The 20,637-nt window shown below is 39.6% G+C and overlaps 3 protein-coding genes across 5 annotated transcripts; 2 read left to right on the top strand and 1 right to left on the bottom strand.

The window, feature by feature from the left end:
• Window positions 1–355: 355 nt before the first annotated feature.
• Window positions 356–13,798, bottom strand: edrf1 (erythroid differentiation regulatory factor 1). Of its 3 annotated transcripts, none has more exons than XM_005727437.1 (26): window positions 13,723–13,798; window positions 12,190–12,289; window positions 11,151–11,359; window positions 10,268–10,334; window positions 10,057–10,182; window positions 9,489–9,613; window positions 9,236–9,380; window positions 9,020–9,121; window positions 8,769–8,890; window positions 8,193–8,304; window positions 7,062–7,209; window positions 6,867–6,978; window positions 6,343–6,454; window positions 5,307–5,588; window positions 5,103–5,174; window positions 4,490–4,637; window positions 4,201–4,395; window positions 3,872–4,072; window positions 3,499–3,717; window positions 3,147–3,373; window positions 2,854–3,012; window positions 2,017–2,166; window positions 1,601–1,754; window positions 1,343–1,458; window positions 885–1,057; window positions 356–645 (listed from the first exon to the last, which is right to left on the bottom strand). In XM_005727437.1, exons 2-26 carry the CDS (start codon window positions 12,286–12,288, stop codon window positions 480–482), a joined length of 3,741 nt encoding a protein of 1,246 aa, XP_005727494.1. In that variant the 5' UTR covers window position 12,289; window positions 13,723–13,798; the 3' UTR covers window positions 356–479. The 3 variants fall into 3 exon arrangements, with proteins under 3 accessions (XP_005727494.1, XP_005727493.1, XP_005727495.1); XM_005727436.1 differs by lacking the exon at window positions 13,723–13,798 and adding an exon at window positions 12,589–12,642; XM_005727438.1 differs by lacking the exon at window positions 13,723–13,798 and adding an exon at window positions 12,589–12,642 and having other exon boundaries at window positions 4,201–4,392.
• Window positions 13,306–16,697, top strand: LOC102202374 (autophagy-related protein 16-1). Its single transcript, XM_005727440.2, has 7 exons — window positions 13,306–13,554; window positions 13,634–13,697; window positions 13,823–13,907; window positions 14,221–14,294; window positions 14,664–14,915; window positions 15,045–15,163; window positions 16,099–16,697. The coding sequence occupies exons 1-7, from the start codon at window positions 13,425–13,427 to the stop codon at window positions 16,170–16,172; spliced, it is 798 nt and encodes a 265-aa protein (XP_005727497.1). The 5' UTR covers window positions 13,306–13,424; the 3' UTR covers window positions 16,173–16,697.
• A 221-nt stretch (window positions 16,698–16,918) lies between these two features.
• tex36 (testis expressed 36) lies at window positions 16,919–18,052 on the top strand. Its single transcript, XM_005727435.1, has 4 exons — window positions 16,919–17,076; window positions 17,165–17,305; window positions 17,448–17,522; window positions 17,624–18,052. Exons 1-4 carry the CDS (start codon window positions 17,026–17,028, stop codon window positions 17,942–17,944), a joined length of 588 nt encoding a protein of 195 aa, XP_005727492.1. The 5' UTR covers window positions 16,919–17,025; the 3' UTR covers window positions 17,945–18,052.
• The last annotated feature ends 2,585 nt before the right edge of the window (window positions 18,053–20,637 follow it).

The following is a 20,637-nucleotide window of genomic DNA, read 5'->3' as shown; positions in this document are numbered from 1 at the left end:
AAGAATATTTTGCTAAGCTTGTTATTTTTAAGCTCCTTTGTGTTGCATTTACATTTGGTAATAACCGCTTTTAAATTGTCATCACATTTTTTTTGTGTCTGTAGAAAAAAATAAAATAATAATAATTTTAGATGTTTGGTACAGTCATAAATGCGTAAGAGCTTTAGAAGTGACCTAAAACTAGCTAAGCCATCATAAAATTAAATAATAGCATCTGAATTTACAAGTCTTCACAAAAATGTACAGTTTAAAACCTGTGATGCAAATGTTAGAAAAAGATGAAGGCGCTGGAGGTGAAGTTAGCCTTGAGACTGTAATTCAGAGTAAGACAGGTTGCCTGAGTGTTTGCCTGTTATTGTGACTACGAGCCATTATTTTATATCATCGCATCTTTGAGGATGTCAAGTCTTCTCCAAAATGTACCCTGGAAGTTCGGCGAGGTCCAGAGAGCAGAGTCAGATTCTTGAGCGTCTTCCTTGTTATGGCTTGCGTGTGCCTGTGTCGTCACTTCCTGTCCGCTGCATCAGCTGCTGCAGGAGCTCAACGTAGAGTTCGACGCGGCTGACAAGAGGAGCGTTTTTCTCAGCACGAAGCAGCTTGGAGTATACATTCTTATAGGTTTTCAGCAGCTCCTCGTCCTTATTGCTGCAATAAAGATGAAAGAGTTCAAAATGGCAGATGAAAAAGTTGCTTAAATTCACAATTAAAGTTTGATCCAGTCCCAATGGGTTTCTTTTATTATTTTATGGCTGTTTTACAGCAATAGCTTCTTGCCATCTCATGATGGTAAGCAATAAGGCAGTGACATTAAAGACTGATATTAAAATAAAGGTCTGTGTAAAATTTAAGTAGATATCCTAACCAGCTTTCATACTGGAGCTCACCTTGGTTTACGTTTCGCTGTCGTCATCAGTTTGATCACCTGCAGGAGCAGGAAGGAGAAACTGGGCTCAAATACACCAATTAACTTCATCACTTCCTGGAGGTTCAGTCCTGCCATTGGGCCATTGGCTACGTCGGAAGACTCTGCTGACTCAGCAGAATCTGGTTCATTCAACTATGGAACAAGAAGTAGAAGGAGAAGACTGTATGTTACCAAAGCTTTACAAATTCAGTCATTTCCACCAAGTTATTTTTACTACTCAGAAGAATTTAGCTGTAATGGGGTTACTGGGGCTTCATTAACATAATATACACTCATTCGATTTATTAAATGGTCAGAAAACACTTAGATTTTTGTTAAATAAGGAATTTGAAACTCCCTGCCTGTGCTGTATGCTTAAGTGCATAAATCACACCCCTGAGCCAGGAAAAATCCTCCATGAGCTACTGTGAAACTCACCTCTGTCTGCTCCTCCTGTAGTTCTTTATGAATCAGCTGGAAAGCATGGCGGGTTTCTGTCATGATCTCTATTGCCCCAGTCAGGCTCTTCAGCTTAGCTGTGCTGCTGTTCTGACCTGTGGACAAACAACATGAAGAATTATCAAAAGAGGCTTTGAAAAGAAACACCGTTTTTCCAATTCAACCCTCATCTGACAAAAATAAAACAAAACATTGCAGCCAACATTTTGATAGTCATCATAATGAATAGCTGCGCACCTGCCATCGTAAACTCAGCAAAAGCCACCCTCTCCAGCAACGTGCGGAGCAGCTCGCAGGGTGCGTCTTTGAGGCTGAGGAATAAACTGACAGCCTTGCTGTAGTGAAGCTCTGCCAAGCTCCGATGCTGCTTTCTCAAGTGTTCATCCCCCACCTGTCACACAATTACAGCCAGAAACACAGACATCCATCAGCTCATTATACCGCTACAAGTATAAAGACAGGCAGCGTATCCCACTTCTGTTCTTTTCTAGTCAGCGTGAACGTCGTTTCCTTACCCAGAGTCACATATTTTATTTTTGGCATGCACAAAAAGCATTGAGCCAAGAAATGCCAATTATTAACACAAAGAGCATCCAAGACATTGGAAAGGAGAATGGTTTTCTACTGTTCTATAATTTTACATAACTTCCCACCTGATTGCGAAAACAGCTGTGGTACATAGAAGCCAAGCGGTGGTGGATGGTGGCGGCTCTGTACTGGTAGAGTGGCTGCCGAGCAGAGTCAGTCTGCAGGTCGCAATACTTGAGAGACTTCATCATTGCTTCGGTCACCTCTCGCTCAATCTGGTAAGACAAACAGGAATGGATAAATAAAAAATTACTGTGTATGAAAAATAAGAAATAAAATGTACTTGTAAATGTGATCAAAATATGATTAAAACACTATTTATTTACTTTCATGGCTGAGAAATGATGATATCAGGTATAATACAATATGATAAAAACAAACAAACAACAAAACAAAGCAGATAAACAAAAATAACCCCCCCAAAAAAATCTTGTCCTTGCTTTTTTTGGCGAAATGAGGAATTCTTTCTCAGCTGCAAGTGTGAGAGATTCAGCATAGCAAGGATAAAGCTGTAAACTGAAGTGCTACCAACAAGAGTGACTAATGGACTGAAATCATTTTCCAGCCAAAGATTCACTATAATGATTATTCAAGTGGGGTGTGTGGTGTTTGCTGACCCAATTCATGCACAGTGTGTGTCCCTTTATCAGCGCAGAGTCCTGACATGGTCCTGACACAAAAAGGCTACAAGTCAGACAAGTAGACCAAAGTGATCTGATAACAAAGGGAAGGTGTCCACACATGCATCATTAGCAAAAGAGGGAGAACTGCAGTGCATATAAATTGCATGTACCGTGTAAACTAGCCAAAAATATATGCAAGTACGATTTTGATATCCTTAATAATGTAAAATGTGTTAAAGCCTTAATATTCTACCTAGCTCCAAATGTGTTGAAACCCACCTGTTCCTGGGCCTTCCTGGATACTGGGGCATAGTCCTGCAGAAGGGTGGCCAGTGTGAAGTACGTAGTGGACAATTCCCAGTTTACACTGTCCCACACTGCTGAGTGCTTCTCTCTGCTTGACAAAGCTTTCATGGCCTGCAGGTAGTAGTCTATAGCCTGAGGTAATATTGCAAAGATAGTATGATTAGGCACAGTCAAGATGCAGTGAGACAGATGATTGAAAAAACAAAAAAAGCAGAGTGTTAGTAAGAACACTTAATCAAGAATTTAAGAAAACGTCAGCGTGGCACCTTGTTGTAGTAAAGAGCCTCTTCAGGTGAAAACTCTCCTCTGCCTTCATTGCCAGAGAGGTTACAGTGGGCCTGGGCACAGATTCTCATCAGCCTGCCAGTATTACACAGCAGTAAGGCTGTGTTAGTGCTGTCCCCAATGGCTTCAAAGTCCTTCATCCCTTTCTCAAAGAAGCCAAAGCTCTTTTTCCACATCTCCTGCTCTGCTGCAGACACAGACTTCTTCACTAGAAGGGGAACAGGAGAATAAAAATGCTGGTGATATACTACAAAAAAAACAAAAAAAAAGAAAGAAAGAATAACTCTCGCCGTGCTCTTTTAAACAAACTGCATTTGCTGTAATGTAACTTACCCTCTTTCTCAGCCTGCATGGCTGCAGCCTGGTTCATGTAATAGACTCCCATCTCATTGCGTATGTTCCCCAGTCGTTTGAGAACCTGACTCAGCTGATCTGAAGTAAGATCTTTCAAAGGCTCAGAGACAAGTAGTTCATATGCTGCCTCATAGCACTTGCTGCTAACAAACAGCTGGTACTCTGGGTCCATCGCTAGGTCTGTTGCCATGCTGAAGGCTAGTAGATAGAGAATAAAAGGAATGGAATACTTTTTAGGACATTTTGCTAAACAATTTATTGTGAATGACTTTGAAGACAGTGAAATATTTAAGACACTGCACACCATTGCAGCAGGAATATCAATATACTGAATTTCTCTTTAGAGACTGACCCTGGCAGCTGCTCTCTCTGTGCAGGCTGTGCAGAATCTCCTGGTCCTCTTTGGTCTGGTAGCTGTATTCCTCCAGGTAAGCTGCTCTGTTGTTTGCATTTTGAGCCAACATCAGCTGGATGTCCCCACACAGAGACAGGCACTGGCTGTGAAACAGCAGCACATGTGGGTGCAGTGTACCGCTCACTGAACAATAGGCATCTGGAAGATGAGGGGATGGAAGAAGACAATTTTGAAGAAACTTGTCACTGTCGAGATTAAAATTAAACAACAAAGAAATGTAGTTTAAGTTTCAATTAATTGATTATGAAACAGTTAAAGAACCTCACCATAACACTGCAGAGATAGCTTGATGTAACGCAACGCTCGCCCATACTTCAGTAAGTTAGTGGCCGCATCAGAGAGGACGTAGTAGGCCTTTGAGGCTTTGAAGAAGAGTTTCAGCTTCATATGATGCTGCCAGGAGCCGGGGATCATCCCTGAGCGTGTTGTGTGCTTCTGCTCCCCTTGCAAGGGACCTGCTGCTTAAAAAGCAAGAAGACAGAAAAAGGAAGCCTCAGTGAAAACCATGTTTGTCTATGTCACGTTTTTTTCTGCAGTATTATAAGTTGTTTTTACCCCTTTCAAGCAGGAGAGAGATGCCTTTCTCAGTTGCACAGGCTCCAGTAGCACTTCTGTCTTCATATTTGAGAGGGATGGGTGTGTTGGGGTCAGCAGCTGGAAGATCGCTCTCTTTCTTGATGCTGCCATCCACCGCCTTTAATCCCTGTGGATTATGTTACAGCATTACAAAACTGTATCCAATCAATTTAGTAACATATCGTTTCGACGTGTCCAAATTGACACCTAGACTTTTATACATAATGCATCTTGACCACCAACAGTCCAATAACAGATCCAGGCAGTAGCAGTTATTGTAGCCTGAAGCTGCTTGTCTGTAGCAGAGATGGGACACCGTCTACAGACATCTGACAACCTCACTTCTTTTCAAAACCACACTTCCCCCCCCACATTTTTAAACATCAGACAAACCAAACAGACACTGAGATCACTTCAGGCAGTTTAACAAAACAGTTTATAAACCAAGAGCTGCAAGGAGACTTTGATGTGTAAATGTGTGTAGGTGTATTTGCTCTTTAATATAGAAGAGAATGTCAAACTTTTTGAAAAGTCACATTTTTTTTTGCACTGCAGGCAAACAAACATTCACATTAAACATTTAGAAAGTCACCTTAAGCACATAGCTCAGGACAAGTCTGCATCTCTCTTCCTTGTCTTGAGAAACGGGGAAAGCACAACTTGGCTGAAGAAGTTTAAAAAAAAGAAAAAGAAAATATTAGTTTTTATGTATATAAAGATATTTATTTCTGTACTCCACTTTCCACCATTCAGTCGATGCTAAGAAGGCTGTGGAAACTTTTACAGATTCACTCACTCTGATCTGGTGAGTGGATCTATACTTCTCCGGGACTGAGAGCTCCCCTACAGAGCGGATCACAGCCACCGCTTTGCTATCATCCTGCGGGCTGGAGCAGTTACTGTAGGAACCATCATCATCGCTGTCCTCCGTCAGATCCTCCTCTTCTTCCTCCTCCCTGTCTTCGTCACTGTAGCTGTCCTCTGAACCACCGGCCCGCAGCGACTCCCCTCCATCTTCTTCAAGAGGCTCGTCGAGCTGGAACAGCTCTGACAGCATATAGTGGGCAGAGGCAATGATCTGAGCAGACAGAAGACAGAGGAGATCAGGGCTGAAGTCAAGTTCAATCAAATCTAAGTAATGGAATACTCAGAGTTAGTCAAGTGGTTTCACATTGCATTTTCTCCACTGTTTGAATATAGATACGAAAATAAGAATATCAAAGAAGAAGCAGGAGAAAGATAGTAGGAAGATAGTAAGGACTTAGATCCATTAATAGTTGGACAAAGTCATCTAAAATTTGCCTCTTTATACCACAAGTCCATCGCTCCACATTTTAAGAGGCTCACACTGTTAGTGTTTAGTATTAAATTTAAATATTATTTTTAACTTAAGAAAACACCAGCAAATAGAAAAACACTGCAAAAGCACACTTCTTCTCCCTCACAACATTCATGAAGCCTCTGCTTCTTTTAACCGTGTCTCAGTGCAGTCCTTCAGAAACACTTCCATTGTTTTGTCTACTTCCATCCATCAATTCTCTTCCGCTCATCCTTTTCAGGGTCTCGGGGGTGATGGAGCCTATCCCAGCTGTCTTAGGGCGAGAGGCAGGGTACACCTGAACAGGTGGCCAGTCTGTCGCAGGTTTTTTCTACTTCCTTTGTGTTTTATTCAACTTCTGTTGTGCTTTGTCACCTTTTGCAGCATTTTTTCTATTTTGCTGGTGTTTTCTTAAGTTGCAGTTCATTTGACCTTTCAGGGCCACCGTAAAACAACCTGTTATTAACTTGGAAAGAGTATCGACTTTCTCATTTGTCTGAAAATCTGCACCTACCTGAGGATGTCTGTCTTGATGTAGAAGTTTGACACAGTTTAGCAGCAGAGTTCTGATTGTGCCATAGTGCTTTCTGTTTTGTCGCGCTTTTAGCATCAAGTTGCTGGCCACTCTGTGTCACACACACATGAACATAAAGTTAAAACAACAAGAACACACTGACGTACTAGCATGCCCGGTAACTACTGGTTTAATTTGATTTACACCTTACAAAGCTCAACAGTTTATCAAAGGGCTATCACACAGAGACAGATGTCATTCACATCCTCATCTCCGGCCAATTTAGAAGAAATCAAACTAACATGACAGCTGTTAAACTGCACCTGGATAAAAACTGCAGTCACGTGACAACAGGCGAACTCCACACATCTATTCAACTGGTTTACACCCTGAATCTTCTCGCCGTGAGGTGTCAAGTGCTATCCAAACACCCACCCCCACACTTCAAACTTTACAACCACTTTTCACAGCTGCAGGACTCCTACAACACAAGGCCGCTCGTATTGTCTGTCTTAGATACTTACTTGTATAATAATACAGCCACAGGAAGAGTGAAGGGATTCTGATATTTCTCTTCCTCAGCCTCCTCACACAGAGTTGTAAGATCATAAAGCTTCACTATGTCACTCCCACTGGCTGTGGATTTAAGAAATTACTTTAGAAAACACTTTTTCAAATAATACAACTTTTAGATCATTCCTGCTCACTTTTCCCCCCACCTTTGAAAAGCCAGTACGTGTGACCCTCCTTAGTGCAGTTGGACTTCAGAAAAGAAAGGACATTTTGGGCGATGTCTTTCACGACTCTCGTGGAGAAAGTCGAGTTCTCCAGATGAGGGATGTCCTCTGTTTTTATCATCTCGTATTTCTGAAGTAAAAATCAAAAACAATGAGAAAATTTCCCACCATGAGCACCACAGCACAAACTGCTTATGCTCACAATACTTGTTGTTTTATTTATTTATTTATTTTTCCCACAAGCAAAGAAAAACTTTATCCTAATTAATATGCAAATTGTTTCAGTAAGGATTACCACCATTTAATTGGATCACCAATTGCATATGGGAGAACCTCTTGCGTAAGCATGAAGTTGAACTATGTATTCCTCTCACTATATTACATTCACACATATCCTTTTAATTAAACCAATTAGCTCACATTTAACAGATTTTTCATTCCAACATGTTTGTCTTTTAATGTGAAATCGTTTTGAACTTGTAGACTAAGTCTAAGGGCAATTTTTCCCCTGATTTAAAAAACTAATTTATGCAGAGATTTGCTCCAAAAACTAATTGGATCATATATGCTGTACACACTGCTCTTTAGTGAAACTTGGTGGAAACATCGACCAAGTGCATTACATACAGGCACAGGCACTGCCTAGGCTTGTGGTTTGTGTTTTACTCCCCAATGACATTTGCAGCTTAGACCCGACACACAAAATGAACTTAATTAATGAACATGTGTTATTGATTAAAAGAAGCCATAAGCCTGCTGATTGTTAAGCTGTGGAGGCCTTCTTAAATTAAATCTCAAAAGGACAAGCAGGATTTTATTTACCACTGCACCCTTAATGTCTCTTGTGCTGTTGTATTATATTCTTACATACAGTATAGAACAATTTCAAATATCTCTGCGCAGCGAGTTACAGTCTCCTCCTTCTGGATGAAGCCTTATAGTCCCAAATTCTCAAAAACACATTATGCAAATAGCTTTATTCCAGCAGCCACCACTCAGATGAACAAATCAATATTAAAATTGTAATAAAATAACCAAGACCAACCAAGTACCATCATCTTATCTAATCATTTTCTATTAGGCATGGCTACTGTATGAAATATTTTAGCTTACCTGAACAATGCCATTAACGTGAAAACACATGACAAGTTCTGGGACGTTACACATCAGATTATCAAGCCAGTAGTCGATACCTGTCAGAATGTTGATTGGTTTATTGTTGTCCCTGGAAAAAAAAAAACAAAAACAAAACACAGAGTTCGATGTTTGAGACTGAGCAGGAAGGATGTAGCAGGATGAATCCAATGATGCTGGTTCACCTCTTAAAGTCAGTTATCCTAAATTAAAAGATGACTCTAGGAACAATATATACATGCTATGATGCCCTACATCAGCAGTCTCCAACCTTTTATGTGCCACGGACCCGTTTATGCCCGACAATATTTTCACGGACCAGCCTTTAAGGTGTCACGGATAAATACAACAAAATAAAACTAGTACCAACCTATTACATAACTGTTTCATTATGTCATAAGAATACTTTAACATTATGTTGGTGAGACAAATACCCAGAAGGAGCTAAAAGAATCAAATTGAAATACAATTAAAATGCATGACTGCACTGTCATTTAGCTCCTAACGAGTGCTAATTTCAGATCCTGGGTAGGAACCAATGAATTAAAATCCTACCTGAGTCTCAGACTGACGGCAGGATAACGACCACCACCGAAAATAGGCATGTTGGACCCAACCAACATGTGTATGTCTTCAAAAGTCCACATGATGTTTCGTACAAAGTCATTTCTTAAACCCTGTCATGCAAGGGACATCAAAGTGTAAAAAAATAAAAAATAAAAAATCAGAAGATACATGTAGACACAGGGCATGTGCTATTAGCTGTAGTATTATACTATTAAGAAAGGATGAAAAGATTGTGTTACCTGGCCGTTCTCTCCTTCGTTGAAGATTGTCGGGAGGTTTTGCTCTTTAGGAACAGAGGTCACCTGGCCCAAAGCAAAACTGCTGTCGACGGTAACACTTTCCTGCACATTTAACAGCACACTTCATTTTTATTTCATCTCATGTGACACAAAATACTTTTGAATGTGGAACAAATACAAAATTTAATTCCAGAGATGACTAAAAGCTTAACTTACCTGTTTGGGAGCTTCTGATTCTTCTGCATTAGACGTGCTAGTGAAGGCTGTAGGCCATGAAGAGCTGAACTCATCAGCACCACTGTCCTCCTCTCCTTCATTCAGGCCATCTGATTGAGGCTCAGCAGCCCCATCACCATTTATACTGCAAGAAACAAAACAATAACGAAAACAAAAAAGTTGTTTTACTATCAGATTGAAGAATAACTCTCGTTCAACTCCAGCATTTATTCGAGCAAAGCCAACTCCTCACCTATAATAGAGAAACTTTGACAGGATTGCTTTTTGATACCAGTGCTCTTTACTCTTCTTTTTTCTCTGCCACTTCTGATCTATTAGCCGCTGGTAAAACTCCTTCAGCCATGTCCAGTCTCCTGTCTACAACACATAAGTTGCATTGAGAGTTAAATAATATATTCATTTAACAGTTACTACCATGATTAATAACAATAATAATAATTTTAATATTGGTACTGGCCAATATTCACTTCCATCAGCATATTGTCAAATAAAATTGCATTTACACATTTCAGTGGGCGATACTAATCTGTTGTGTCACATCAATTTTGCACAGGGTGAAATGTTTTTACTAAATCTAAAACATCAGTTTTAGAGTTCTGTAAAAATGTATTTTCTCTGAAACAGGAACAGGAAATAAATAACACAAAAATAAATAAATCAATCACTGGAAAAATATCCATTGGGACTCCCTATTCATCAAGCTTTTATGTTAAACATTGATAGATGCCAGTTACTTCACAGTCAATATTAATAATGGAGGCAATATCCTCTTGATTTTAAAAGGTGTCGCTCGGCTGTACCTGAGAGGATCTCATGAAAAGCTCTTGAATGTCCAGCTCATCTAAAAGCAAAGTCCTCCCCACACGATGAACTGCCATACTCAGATGAGACTTGCTGTAGGGAATTTTCAAAAGCTTCTTGATGTTCTGAAGGTAAAAAAAGAATTCTGTTAACATCAACTGCATGCCTCTGAAGCTAACAAAGAAATAGCTCTGCAGCAGCTCCACAAACCTCTGAGTCTGAAACCACATCAACATCATCTCCGATGCAGTCGATGAACTCGTACGCCATCCCAAAACTGCAAAAGAAGAAAAACAGTTTACTCAATACAAACTAACTGCATAGCAATAATTAAAGTCTTCATCTTCAAGCGCATCCATAATTTACCCACTCACATCCTAAATGAAAGTGCAGCAGCTTGGGGGGTTTTAGTACTTTGAATTATGTAGTGAAAAGTCCTCCACTGTGAGTTTGAACCATAGTTTTGCAACTAAGCAATACTCCATTCCACACCTCGTTTATTGCGGATAGAGTATCAGTCTTCATGGGTCTCCACAAGTGCATAAGGACCAGTAACACAGGTGATCTGCTAAGCAGATTTTCACAATTAGGAAAAGAATATCTGCTGCTAATAGAAACTTTACCTAGTTTCTTCTCTCATCCAGACATAGTCGCAACATCTCGAAGAAATAGAACTGAATGTATTAAAGCTGCATATCCTCATAAATGTAATCTTGAGAAGTAAACCATTTTTTTTAAATAAGGTAATAAGATATAACTAACATTTTTTTCTTAATTTCTTGTTTCTTATGATTTCATTCAGACACACCCACACCAGTGGTTGTGAAAGCCAAAGTATACATTGGGCATTTGCATTGTCCAGTGTGTACCTATCCATAATTTTAACTGCATTTGGTTCTGACTCATGCTGTGCCCTCTTTAGTTATTTTTGCCATATAGTTAACCATTTCGCAAATTACATTTAAGCAAAAGATTTAATACTTGGTGTAATGATAAAAGTGGTGCCTATCTACCTCAATCATGAGCTCGACACCAATTCAAATTCAATCTTTCCCATAAAAATTAAACCCGTGCCCCCTTTTCTAAATTATACCTGGAAAAGGGCTTGCTCTTGCTGCTAGATCCTAATATAGTGGTCCCAGCGCTGCCCAGCTGGGGGTTTTCTCTCAGCCAGTTGGCAGGAGGTAGCTTCAAGTCGGTCTTCTCCTGCAGGAGGGCATAGCTGGTAGGTGGTGGGGCTGCGCAGTACTTGACCACAGCACGGCTTTTTATTTCACTGCTGCCTGAGCATATTGATGATTCCTAAAAATAACAATATCAAGCTTGTGAGAATGAATGGACAGCACTGACAGAGTAACATTTAAATAAGGATATGTCTGGCAGTTGATTATCATGAGTATAGTATGCACACTGATGTTCTTCTGTCAGCTGCACCCTTTTAGGATCACCACAGTGGATCGTCTGCCTCCTTTCAACCCATCTGTACCATTATACTCTGTCAAACCAACTCTCTGCATTTCCTCCTTTACTGCTTCCACAAATCTCATTGGTTGTCTTTTTTTTCTCCAGCTCCATATTTAACATCTTTTGCCCAGTAAATCCACTATCTCTCTCCTGCAAATGCCCAAATGCCCTTTTTGTCAGTGTCGCGGTCTCCAAACCATATATCACAGTAGGTTTGTAGGCCTTTTTGATGTCCTTTTATCACTAATCACACCTGGAACTCCTCTTCACCCACTCCACCCTGTTTGCACTCACTTCTTCAATGCTCTTGTGTACTGTCCGTTACTTGATGATGATGACCCCAGGCATATGGAATCCTTTACCTTCACTACTTCTGCTCCTTTCATCTACACTGTCTCGCTCCCCTGTCACCTGTCTCGCTCTTATTCACTCACATGTATTATGTCTTGCTTTTCTTGACCTTCATTCTTCTCTCCAGAGCATTCATCCACCTCATCAGGCTCTCCTTCACCTGCTTCCCACTCTCACTAAAGTTATAGGATGTTTACAGATGGCACTATAAATCCACTGTAGCCTAACTCAACATTAGCACTTCAAATACTAATTAAAGAGTGTTATACATGACAACATACTACATGGTAGATTATCCTTGCAGACTAGTTACTTACATGTTTACTGTTGTCTCCAGTGCAGGTAGGACCACTGACTTCTTCCTTTGCATTATCCAAGGGGGTGCAAGGCTCTCCGTCTCCAGCTGATGCGCTCATACTGAACATACAAAGATCTAATTCACCAAACAACTCCGATTTAATAAACAAATAACATGTCCATGGCTTCGACAAGCCGTGGACCGTCTATACATCAGTCGAATAACGAATGAGGTAAGTCAACATGTTGGCAAAGTTAGTTAGCTTGACAAGCTAGCTCCTCGATAAAGAAACCCTGGCACGTAAAGCTGTAAAATGGAAGTTTCACTAGACTAATTAAACCTAAACGACACGAAGGCGAACAGTTTTCATTGCTTTGTAAACGACTAATGTTTAGCTCTTAGCTCCGTGACTACTTACACAAGCCTGTAGCCTGCAGCCAGTCTATTGACAGAGCAGTCGCAAGCGCTAGCAATAAGCCAACAACAACTTCCTGTTTCAAGGCAAAAAGAGTTACAAAACTAATTTTATCAGTTGTTTCGAAGAATAAAACTTTTCAATAATAATAACATCTTTACATTTACATTTTAAAGCTATAACTTTAGATATTTGTTTTAGTAAAGGAAAAATATTTTATCTGAAACGATTTATTGTGAAAAATAGATGAACCGGAAGTGTTTTCATAAGTTCTTTCTGGAAAAGTGGAGCACATTCTTCTGATAGCTTTTATTCTGAAATTCCCTGTTCACACCATTGTTTTTAATTTAACGTGAGCTTTGCATGTGGTGTGACTTTTCTCTTTTTAAACAATTTGATTCAGTGTGAGGTACGCAAACAATTCCAGTGCAATTCTGTTCAGGTATTTAGCTGTTAAAAACCTGTAAAAAGTTGTGATACTTTTTTAAATATGTAAAAAAGCATCTCAAACAAAAGCATTTAGGTGCAGGGATATTTTTATAAATTATGAGATGATAAGTCATGAAAATATTAGCAGTGGAGGGACAATTTAAGCATCTAAGTAATGATTATATTCGAGTACTAATGTTTCTGCTGTCCATAATATAATATAATATAATATAATATAATAGGGATCCTTGTAAGAATGTCTAGCCAGTAGTGGAATGTCAAGCTGGTGAGTGAAAAGGGAGGAGCTGTGAAACTTTGCTGAGTGCATTTAATTCCTGCGTGGATGACACAGACTTCATGTGAGGGCAGAAGACGCTGTGATCCAACTGCTTTAGTATAGTCTATACTGGATGCGCAAACGTGACAGGTTTTTCCTTAAAGTGTCCATTATAATGGGAAGTTGGAAGAATCACGTGCGCCAAGGGCTGCAGCATAGAGACCACAGAGAAAAGCTCCCCTTTGTTGGCGTTTTCACAAGCTGTAAGATTAACTTTTCTCTGCCTCTCTTGATGTTGTTCTCTCTATCAGAGCCTAAGGACGTCTGCCTGTTTTCTTTTAGTGTCTCAGCTGGAGGAACGCTTTGAACTTCGCGACGAGATTTTGGCTGATGTTCAGTCTCAGAGGTTAGAAATGCAGAATTTAACTTACCCTACATCTGGCGTTTGCGCTGATCGGTTTGTCCTCTGCTTTTTTTTTTTTTTTTTTTTTGTAAAGTATTTTAAATCTGCACACTTGTTTTTATTTTCAGTTTAGAAAGACATGGAGTTGAGGTTGGGGGAAACGCCACACTGCTTCGACTCCGGCTGAGAGAGAGTGAGCACCTGGTAGATAAGGTGGGTTAAATGAGGAGTAATCCAATGATTAAACGCCCCAGCGGCTCAAACTTTCTACTACAGGGAAGACGTTTACGTAAAATGCAGAGCAGCATATTTGCACTGATATGCATGAACACCACATCTCACAATATGAAACAACTTTCAGAGCATTTGACCTTTATTTTAAAAAAAAGAATAAATAAATAAACATTCATTATTGCAACTGGTTCAGAGGAGTGGAGAAAATACTTTAATAATCATCTTTAATGGGTGTGTGCTGTTGTCTGCTTTTGATCAAAGGGTCACTTCACCCTTTGTTTTGCCTACCCAGTTATCTCAAACTGTCTCCGACCTTACCACCGTCCTCCATCTCAAAGAAGATGAACTACAGTATTGGCAATCACGGTAATTCAAATACCTTGGTTAGTACTGACTATGATTCCAAGATTAAAAAAACACACTAGGTGACACAGACAATGTAAAAGCAACACATGATGGACCAGATTGAGGAAAGTGTTAATTCACGGTATATTTCAGATCTAGTAAAGGTATTTTTCAAATTGAGTTTCCCCATAATTAGTCAATATGTTGCCAATGAATCCTAGAGTAGTAAACAGTTAATTTGGTCATATAATAAATTTATTTTATATTCGTAGGAATACTGAACCACTGAAATAAAGAAGTATAATTTTCCAGGTTAGGCCGATTGCTGGGATTTTGTATTCAGAATATAAGGGATCAGTTCGTCACCATTATAATACTTTGCTGTTACAGTGTGTCTCAGTTCCATCAAGAGGCACTTACTCTGGCTAAAGGGAGTAACACCCTGAAGGAAGCCCTTTCAGAATATGAGTTCACCATAGAGTGTCAATCCAAAGAGTTAGCAGCCCTGCGTGTGGATCAGCAGTGCCTAAAGGAAGCTCTTGCAGATGCACTGAGAGAGAAAGAACGGCTATTACAGCGATGGATGGAGGAGAAAATAAAGGAAGCAGACAGGCTGAATAATTACAACGTCACTCAGGCAAGGTGAGATAATGAGTTCAGGAGTTTCTGTGTGACTTGCAAAGCTCAAAAATTTAAATATGTTAACTTTATATGATAGCATGGTCACACTTTAAAGCTTAAAAGTTGTCTGGGACTGCTCCCTTTTACCAGGTGGCAACATTTGACCAAACATCTGAAGAAGCACCTCCAGAAAGGTGTGGGGAAAGAGCATGAGCCCACGCCGACCAATTCTTCAAGTGATGCAGCACAGTCTACATCAGCCATTCAGAGTAAGAATCTGCATATAGATATTAACACACATTAGATGCAAACAAATGGCTGACTTTTAGGCCGTCCTTTTTGCTCTTTAAATTAAGAAGCTTTAGGTCGTAGGTTAAAGACAAGTGTGTCTTAGTGGTGAGCTGGTAATATGATACACAAAAGGCTAATGAAAAAATGAGACAATAGTGCAAAATGCTATTTTTTTGTTTGTTTGCTTTTAACCATCTAACTAGATAGCAGTGGCAACTTCATAAGAGTTACAGTACATGAAGTACTGAATATGAACTCTTGGACCCAGCTACTAATAAAATCTAATGGTAGTTAAGGATTTAATAGGAAATTCATATGCAACCACTTTGATATAATGCTATTTTTGAGCAAGATTTTTTTTCCAATTCAATTTATTTATATAGCACTCTTCACAGCATAAAAACTACAAAGTCCTTCACAGTAAAATAAAAACAGGTAAACAAAAAAAATAGCACAATCAAACATTCAACACAAATCTAATTAAAAGCCAGTCTAAATAAATGAGTCTTAAGCTGCTTTTTAAAAGAATAAATGCAATCAATGCAACGTAATGATGGAGGGAGAGCATTCCACAACCTGGAGGCCACCGCTCTAAAAGATCTCTCTCCTCTGGTCTTAAAACGTGTTCGTGGGACTAGCAGCAGCCTTTGATTAGATGATCTCAGGCTGCGAGAGGGAGCGTGGGGTTCTAACAGATCAGAAATGTAGGCAGGGGCATCACAATTCAAAGGTTTAAAAGTCAGTACCAAGATTTTAAAATGAATTCTAAAATGTATGAATGTTGCAATAATAGCGAATACATTAAAGTCTTTTTTTCCCCCACCACTTTAATCTACAGCTCAAGACCTTTAATTCAATGTTTGGTCAAAAGAATCAGTGGTAATTGTTTTGTGTCTGCCTATCTTGTCCTCAGGGATCAATAATCCAACAGATATGCACAGTGGACTCCCAGACCAGTGTCACATCTCAGGTCCACCACAGGCCTAATATTCCCTTCAGATCGCAGGGAGAACACTTTTTTTCTCCCCAGTGCTTATAGATGAAATGATGACATAAATAATGAAAATGTAGTTGGTTTTTCTTTGCAAATGTTAGGACAAATTGCTCACATGGATCTATTTTTATTATTTATCTAAAAATATATTTAAAGATCCACTATACTATGCAAATTTGTTTGTGACGTATAGTTAGAGTGCCTAGTTTCACATCACAAGTCACCCTGAAGTTTAGCTGATCACATGTGGACATCATCTTCATGATCAATGCATCAAACCCTTCCGGTTCTACGATTATTATTCTTTTAATCAGTTAACCTTTGAAACAACTTCATATAGTTTTCAGTTGTTTTTTTTTTTTTTTAACATTTTAATTACTGTTCAACGAATTAAACATTTAGTAATTTTGAAAAATCAAGCTCAGTGTTAGTTTACTGCACACTCTTGTATGTAATTATGTGTTACTGTCTTCTTTATCACCTGTAAAAGAAAATAAAGAGACTTTTTTTTTTTTTTTAAATCCCCTCTCCTGAACAAAGACTATTATTTTAAACATTGCATGTTGTATTCCTTAACTGATTAAATACTAAGAATTTCATTGTGGTGTATTTCTCATTCTGTTTGATTACAAATCTGAAATATTTCAAAATGTTTTGGGGTTGTTTTTTGTTTTGTTTTAATCATCAGAATTCAGTTTCTGATCTCTAGGATCTGATTGCAGTTTGTTTGCTGCCTGTTTCCATGGTCACCACAGTGTTGGCATTAGTAGTTAAGTTGCACAGTTTGTGGAGTGCGTGTTTGGTTTTACTGATTGTGGTCTAAACACCTCAAGCTGTAGTGGAAAAATGGTAAAAGGCGGAAAGCGGCATTTTTCAGTGAGCACTGATTGCAAATGGGTAAGAAGTCTTCATTTCATTGGTTTAATTAAATCATAGCATTCTAAACCTAGATGTGTAATTAGGTTTTCTTTCATTTTGTTCCCAGTTTGCTCATCCAGGTTTATCAGAAAATGAGACAAAGACTGGAGAGAACTGTACAAGCACTGGGATCATGCTGACTCAAGTGAAGTCATCGTTGCCTCAGGCTTTAAACTTTCAACGCTATCCTAAATGGAAAAGTCAGCAGGTGTGTATGTAGATAAGGCATGGCCTTACTGCTTTTGATATCATAGTCACTGCCAGTGGCCTTGATAGTTTTTCTTGGACTTGCTATCACAGTTCTGTATTTAGTTGCTCTCCCAGTATGAGTTTTATGGGTTAACTTGCAGAAATCCAGAGAGTATCCCTTCTCAGACCATGACAACAAGCACGCCTTAAAAGACGACGTCATTGTATTCTCTCATGTAAGTATGTAGTGAAAGGTTCAAGGTTTTGCTGAACACAAGATTCACCACATTATACCTTTAAAAGGGGACCGTGTCTATTCTATGTTGATGTACTTCAGAGTGTGGGAAGAAGGAAGTGTCTTGATGATCGCAGACAGCATATCTCCCGTTTCTGCCTGTGCCATGGTGGAACTGACAATAGCACCAAAGAGACTCGAGGGAACGCCACAGCCTACCAGAGTGACTTCATAGTGAAGGAGGTTGTTGACTCTGCATCCAGAAACAGGCGCTTCCCTCACAACCACAGGCAGAAGTCTGCAGAGGCAGCTTTGGCACAGGCGGGGGAGACGTTTATGTGGTTCGGACGAGACGATTCTGACCAGTCTGACACCCTGCAAGTGCTGGCGGCTACCAACTGCTCAACACCATTCAAGCCTTAAGATATTCTTACATTTAATGCCCAGATGGCATCATTAGGGGCCATAGCATGCACAGAGCTTCCTTCACTTGCATATGAGCTGTAATCCATTAAAAATTGTGAACCAAGATTTATCCCACAGCATACTCAATATCAAATGTTCCAAGATTGGAAAAAGCATTAACATAGTTTAAGTAACATTTATTGCATAGAAACTATGCAAAGTGATTACTTTCAAAGTTTAGAACCTGCAAAAACTACTTCAATACTTTTGCTAGTACTTAAGTGATTTTATCTCTGTATTTCTAATATTGTAAGGCTGGTGATAAAATGATCAGAATCAATGGCAGGTACTTTTTGTATCTCAACTGTTGAGAGTTCAGTCAGCCTCAGGCAGAAGAATGAACTATCAGCTAATGTTGACTCTATTAAATATGCCAAAGTTGCTACAAACATTTCATAAACGCAATATAGCAATGTAGCACAATGTTATTTGAACTCAAGTTAGCATACGCTGAGTTAAAGTAGCTATGGATGCATCTGAACATCAGTGTGCACAGGCCTGATTTGAGTGCCACTATTAGTCTACGTGAGGACTGTTGGTGGTTCACAGTTTTGCCAGCAGAGGGCAGCAGGTCTACATGAGCCATTTGGCCTGCCTAGCCAGTGAGTTGTTCATTGTTCAAGGGCCAAGTTGTATGAAAAATGTAATAGCCACAAAACCCCTGTGTAATATGCATGTTCTGTGAGAGAAAATGTGGGAGGGGGGGAGGAATAATTAGAAAAATGATCCTGCTATTTTTATTCAATACATATCAACATGGAGATATTCAATTAGAGCATGCGAAATAAATTAAGTTTGATTTGAGTCATAATGCATGGGCTTGTTTCACCCCAGGGGATGAAAAGGATGGATATGTGTGTGTGCAGCCCATAAAGAGAGAGGAGGAAGCGTGGGAGCCAATGACAGCGAGCACTGCTCAGAGAAAAGCACTTAAGTGAAGAGTGTCCCCGACCACTCTCTCCAATAGCTGATGTTTTCTCCAGAGCATGCTCTGACCAGCTGCTTTCTTTCTTTAAATACTCACCGGGGAGATGGATTTTTCTCACAAGCTTTCTTTCAGCTGTTGTAATTAGCTGATCCACATACCACGCTGACCTTGTAGGCGTTTGTTTCACTTTTAAAAGGTGAAGCAGACCTCAGTCTTTTCTCAGACAAGATGGTTGAGAGATGTTTGTGTGAATCTGTGGGCCTTTTGTGATTTCACTTTGAGATTATCTGGCACATCGCCGTCAGAAAAAACGATCCCCTGATGCAGGTGCACAATTAGGAGGGGGATGTCTGATGAGGAGATTACTTTTGATGGTTTCCAGGTCTGTTTTAACCCTATTTCTGCCATGTCACTGAGACAACAGCCTGGAGCATTTTGCTATTTTGCCTAAACTATTGTCAAATATTTTGTGAAGGCCAGCAGTGTTGCTGATGAGAGAGAAAGAAGCGCTTATTAAGGAAAAACACCTGTGCTCTGGTTTGACGGTTGGTTGTTCCTGGTCTCGACTGGTTGTCTGGCACCTCTGTCCCTGTGGGTGCATTTCGCAGACTGCACTTTTCTTTGGACTTGCCACAACTTGAACAACTCCTCCGCACAGAAGCCACCAACACTTCAAAATCATAAAGTCTCATTAGCTCTGTCAGAAGAGCAGTAAGGCTTTTAATACTCGACAGAAGAGTGAGAACGCTGAAATAACATGCCAATCATTAGTCGTGTCAGGCCGTGCGTACTGTATGTGCCATGTTTAGTGTGTTACTGCATGCCTGTTACATCACGTAGCCGGCAAGTATATGTAAATACAGTTGCATGGTAGAAAATCAATCCTTCTCCCAAGGACAAAAGGCACATCTCAGTAAACAAGCATTCAACCACCAAAGCCTTGCACTTCATGAATATTAAATCAGTCACTTTGAATCCTACCTCTTTGGTGTTGGTGGAGGCCCTAGTCTGGATTCTTACCATTTGCTGTGATTTATTCACAGGTGCATGTGTCTCTTTGATGTGTTGAGTTGAGAGGTTTTGCACCTGTTAGAGAAAAAAATGCTTTGAAAACAAGAGGTGGATTTGCCAGACAGTCAAAATAACAGCAACAGAAGGAAGATTTGTGTTGCCATGGTACATTGTGTGCGTGTATGCGTGTGTGCTTGTGTGTTTTCTTTTCAAAAAAAGGCTGCTGCGCTGTTTTGACACATTCTGTTGTGTGTGCAGCAAAATTGGTTTTTGTCAAACAAGATCTACCTTCCTTTTTTTGTAAATCCCACATCAGTTTTGGCATCCGTTCTGACATTATGAAGTTGTGCATTTTTCATTTTGTGCATTACCTATTCATTAAAGATGTAACTTGAAAGAGAGTTGCTATGGAGATGCTGCGGTTAAATCGCATATCTCAAAGATTTTTTATTTCTGTTTATTCTTTTGCCAATTATAACTACGTCTAGCTATCTTGACTTCTTTCGATTTTTCACCCCACTTTCAATATCTTTTTTGATACGATGTCAAGGCTCACAGTAGGACTTTTCCTTATGCCTAACACTTAATCTTGTTCAAACACTCAGCACATAGTCTAAACAGCAACTATAGAGTCCAAAAGTCTTTCGAATTGGCTGGGTTAAACTACACCCAAACTTTAAGACTCCTTCCAATCTCCTGTCAGTCATTTCTC

The sequence above is a fragment of the Pundamilia nyererei genome, unplaced genomic scaffold (assembly GCF_000239375.1).
Source record: "Pundamilia nyererei isolate P.nyererei 1_Seehausen unplaced genomic scaffold, PunNye1.0 scaffold00024, whole genome shotgun sequence".
NCBI lineage: Eukaryota > Metazoa > Chordata > Actinopteri > Cichliformes > Cichlidae > Pundamilia > Pundamilia nyererei.
The sequence above is the reverse complement of the archived record's forward strand: the minus strand, read 5'-3'. Positions and strand labels throughout refer to the sequence as shown.

Bases quoted from the DNA above. Each gene is read 5' to 3' on its own strand.
- edrf1 (XM_005727437.1), bottom strand. From the start codon at position 12,288: ATGAGCGCATCAGCTGGAGACGGAGAGCCTTGCACCCCCTTGGATAAT. The intron at 5,175-5,306 runs GTGAGTGAATCT...AAACTTCTTCAG, and splicing joins GATCCACTCACCAGATCAGA to CCAAGTTGTGCTTTCCCCGT. The intron at 3,718-3,871 runs GTCAGTCTCTAA...TCTATCTACTAG, and splicing joins CAGAGAGAGCAGCTGCCAGG to CCTTCAGCATGGCAACAGAC.
- LOC102202374 (XM_005727440.2), top strand. From the start codon at position 13,425: ATGCGCAAACGTGACAGGTTTTTCCTTAAAGTGTCCATTATAATGGGA. The intron at 13,698-13,822 runs GTTAGAAATGCA...TTTTATTTTCAG, and splicing joins GCTGATGTTCAGTCTCAGAG to TTTAGAAAGACATGGAGTTG. The intron at 13,908-14,220 runs GTGGGTTAAATG...TTGCCTACCCAG, and splicing joins GTGAGCACCTGGTAGATAAG to TTATCTCAAACTGTCTCCGA.
- tex36 (XM_005727435.1), top strand. From the start codon at position 17,026: ATGGTAAAAGGCGGAAAGCGGCATTTTTCAGTGAGCACTGATTGCAAA. The intron at 17,306-17,447 runs GTGTGTATGTAG...GTTAACTTGCAG, and splicing joins CTAAATGGAAAAGTCAGCAG to AAATCCAGAGAGTATCCCTT. The intron at 17,523-17,623 runs GTAAGTATGTAG...GATGTACTTCAG, and splicing joins ACGTCATTGTATTCTCTCAT to AGTGTGGGAAGAAGGAAGTG.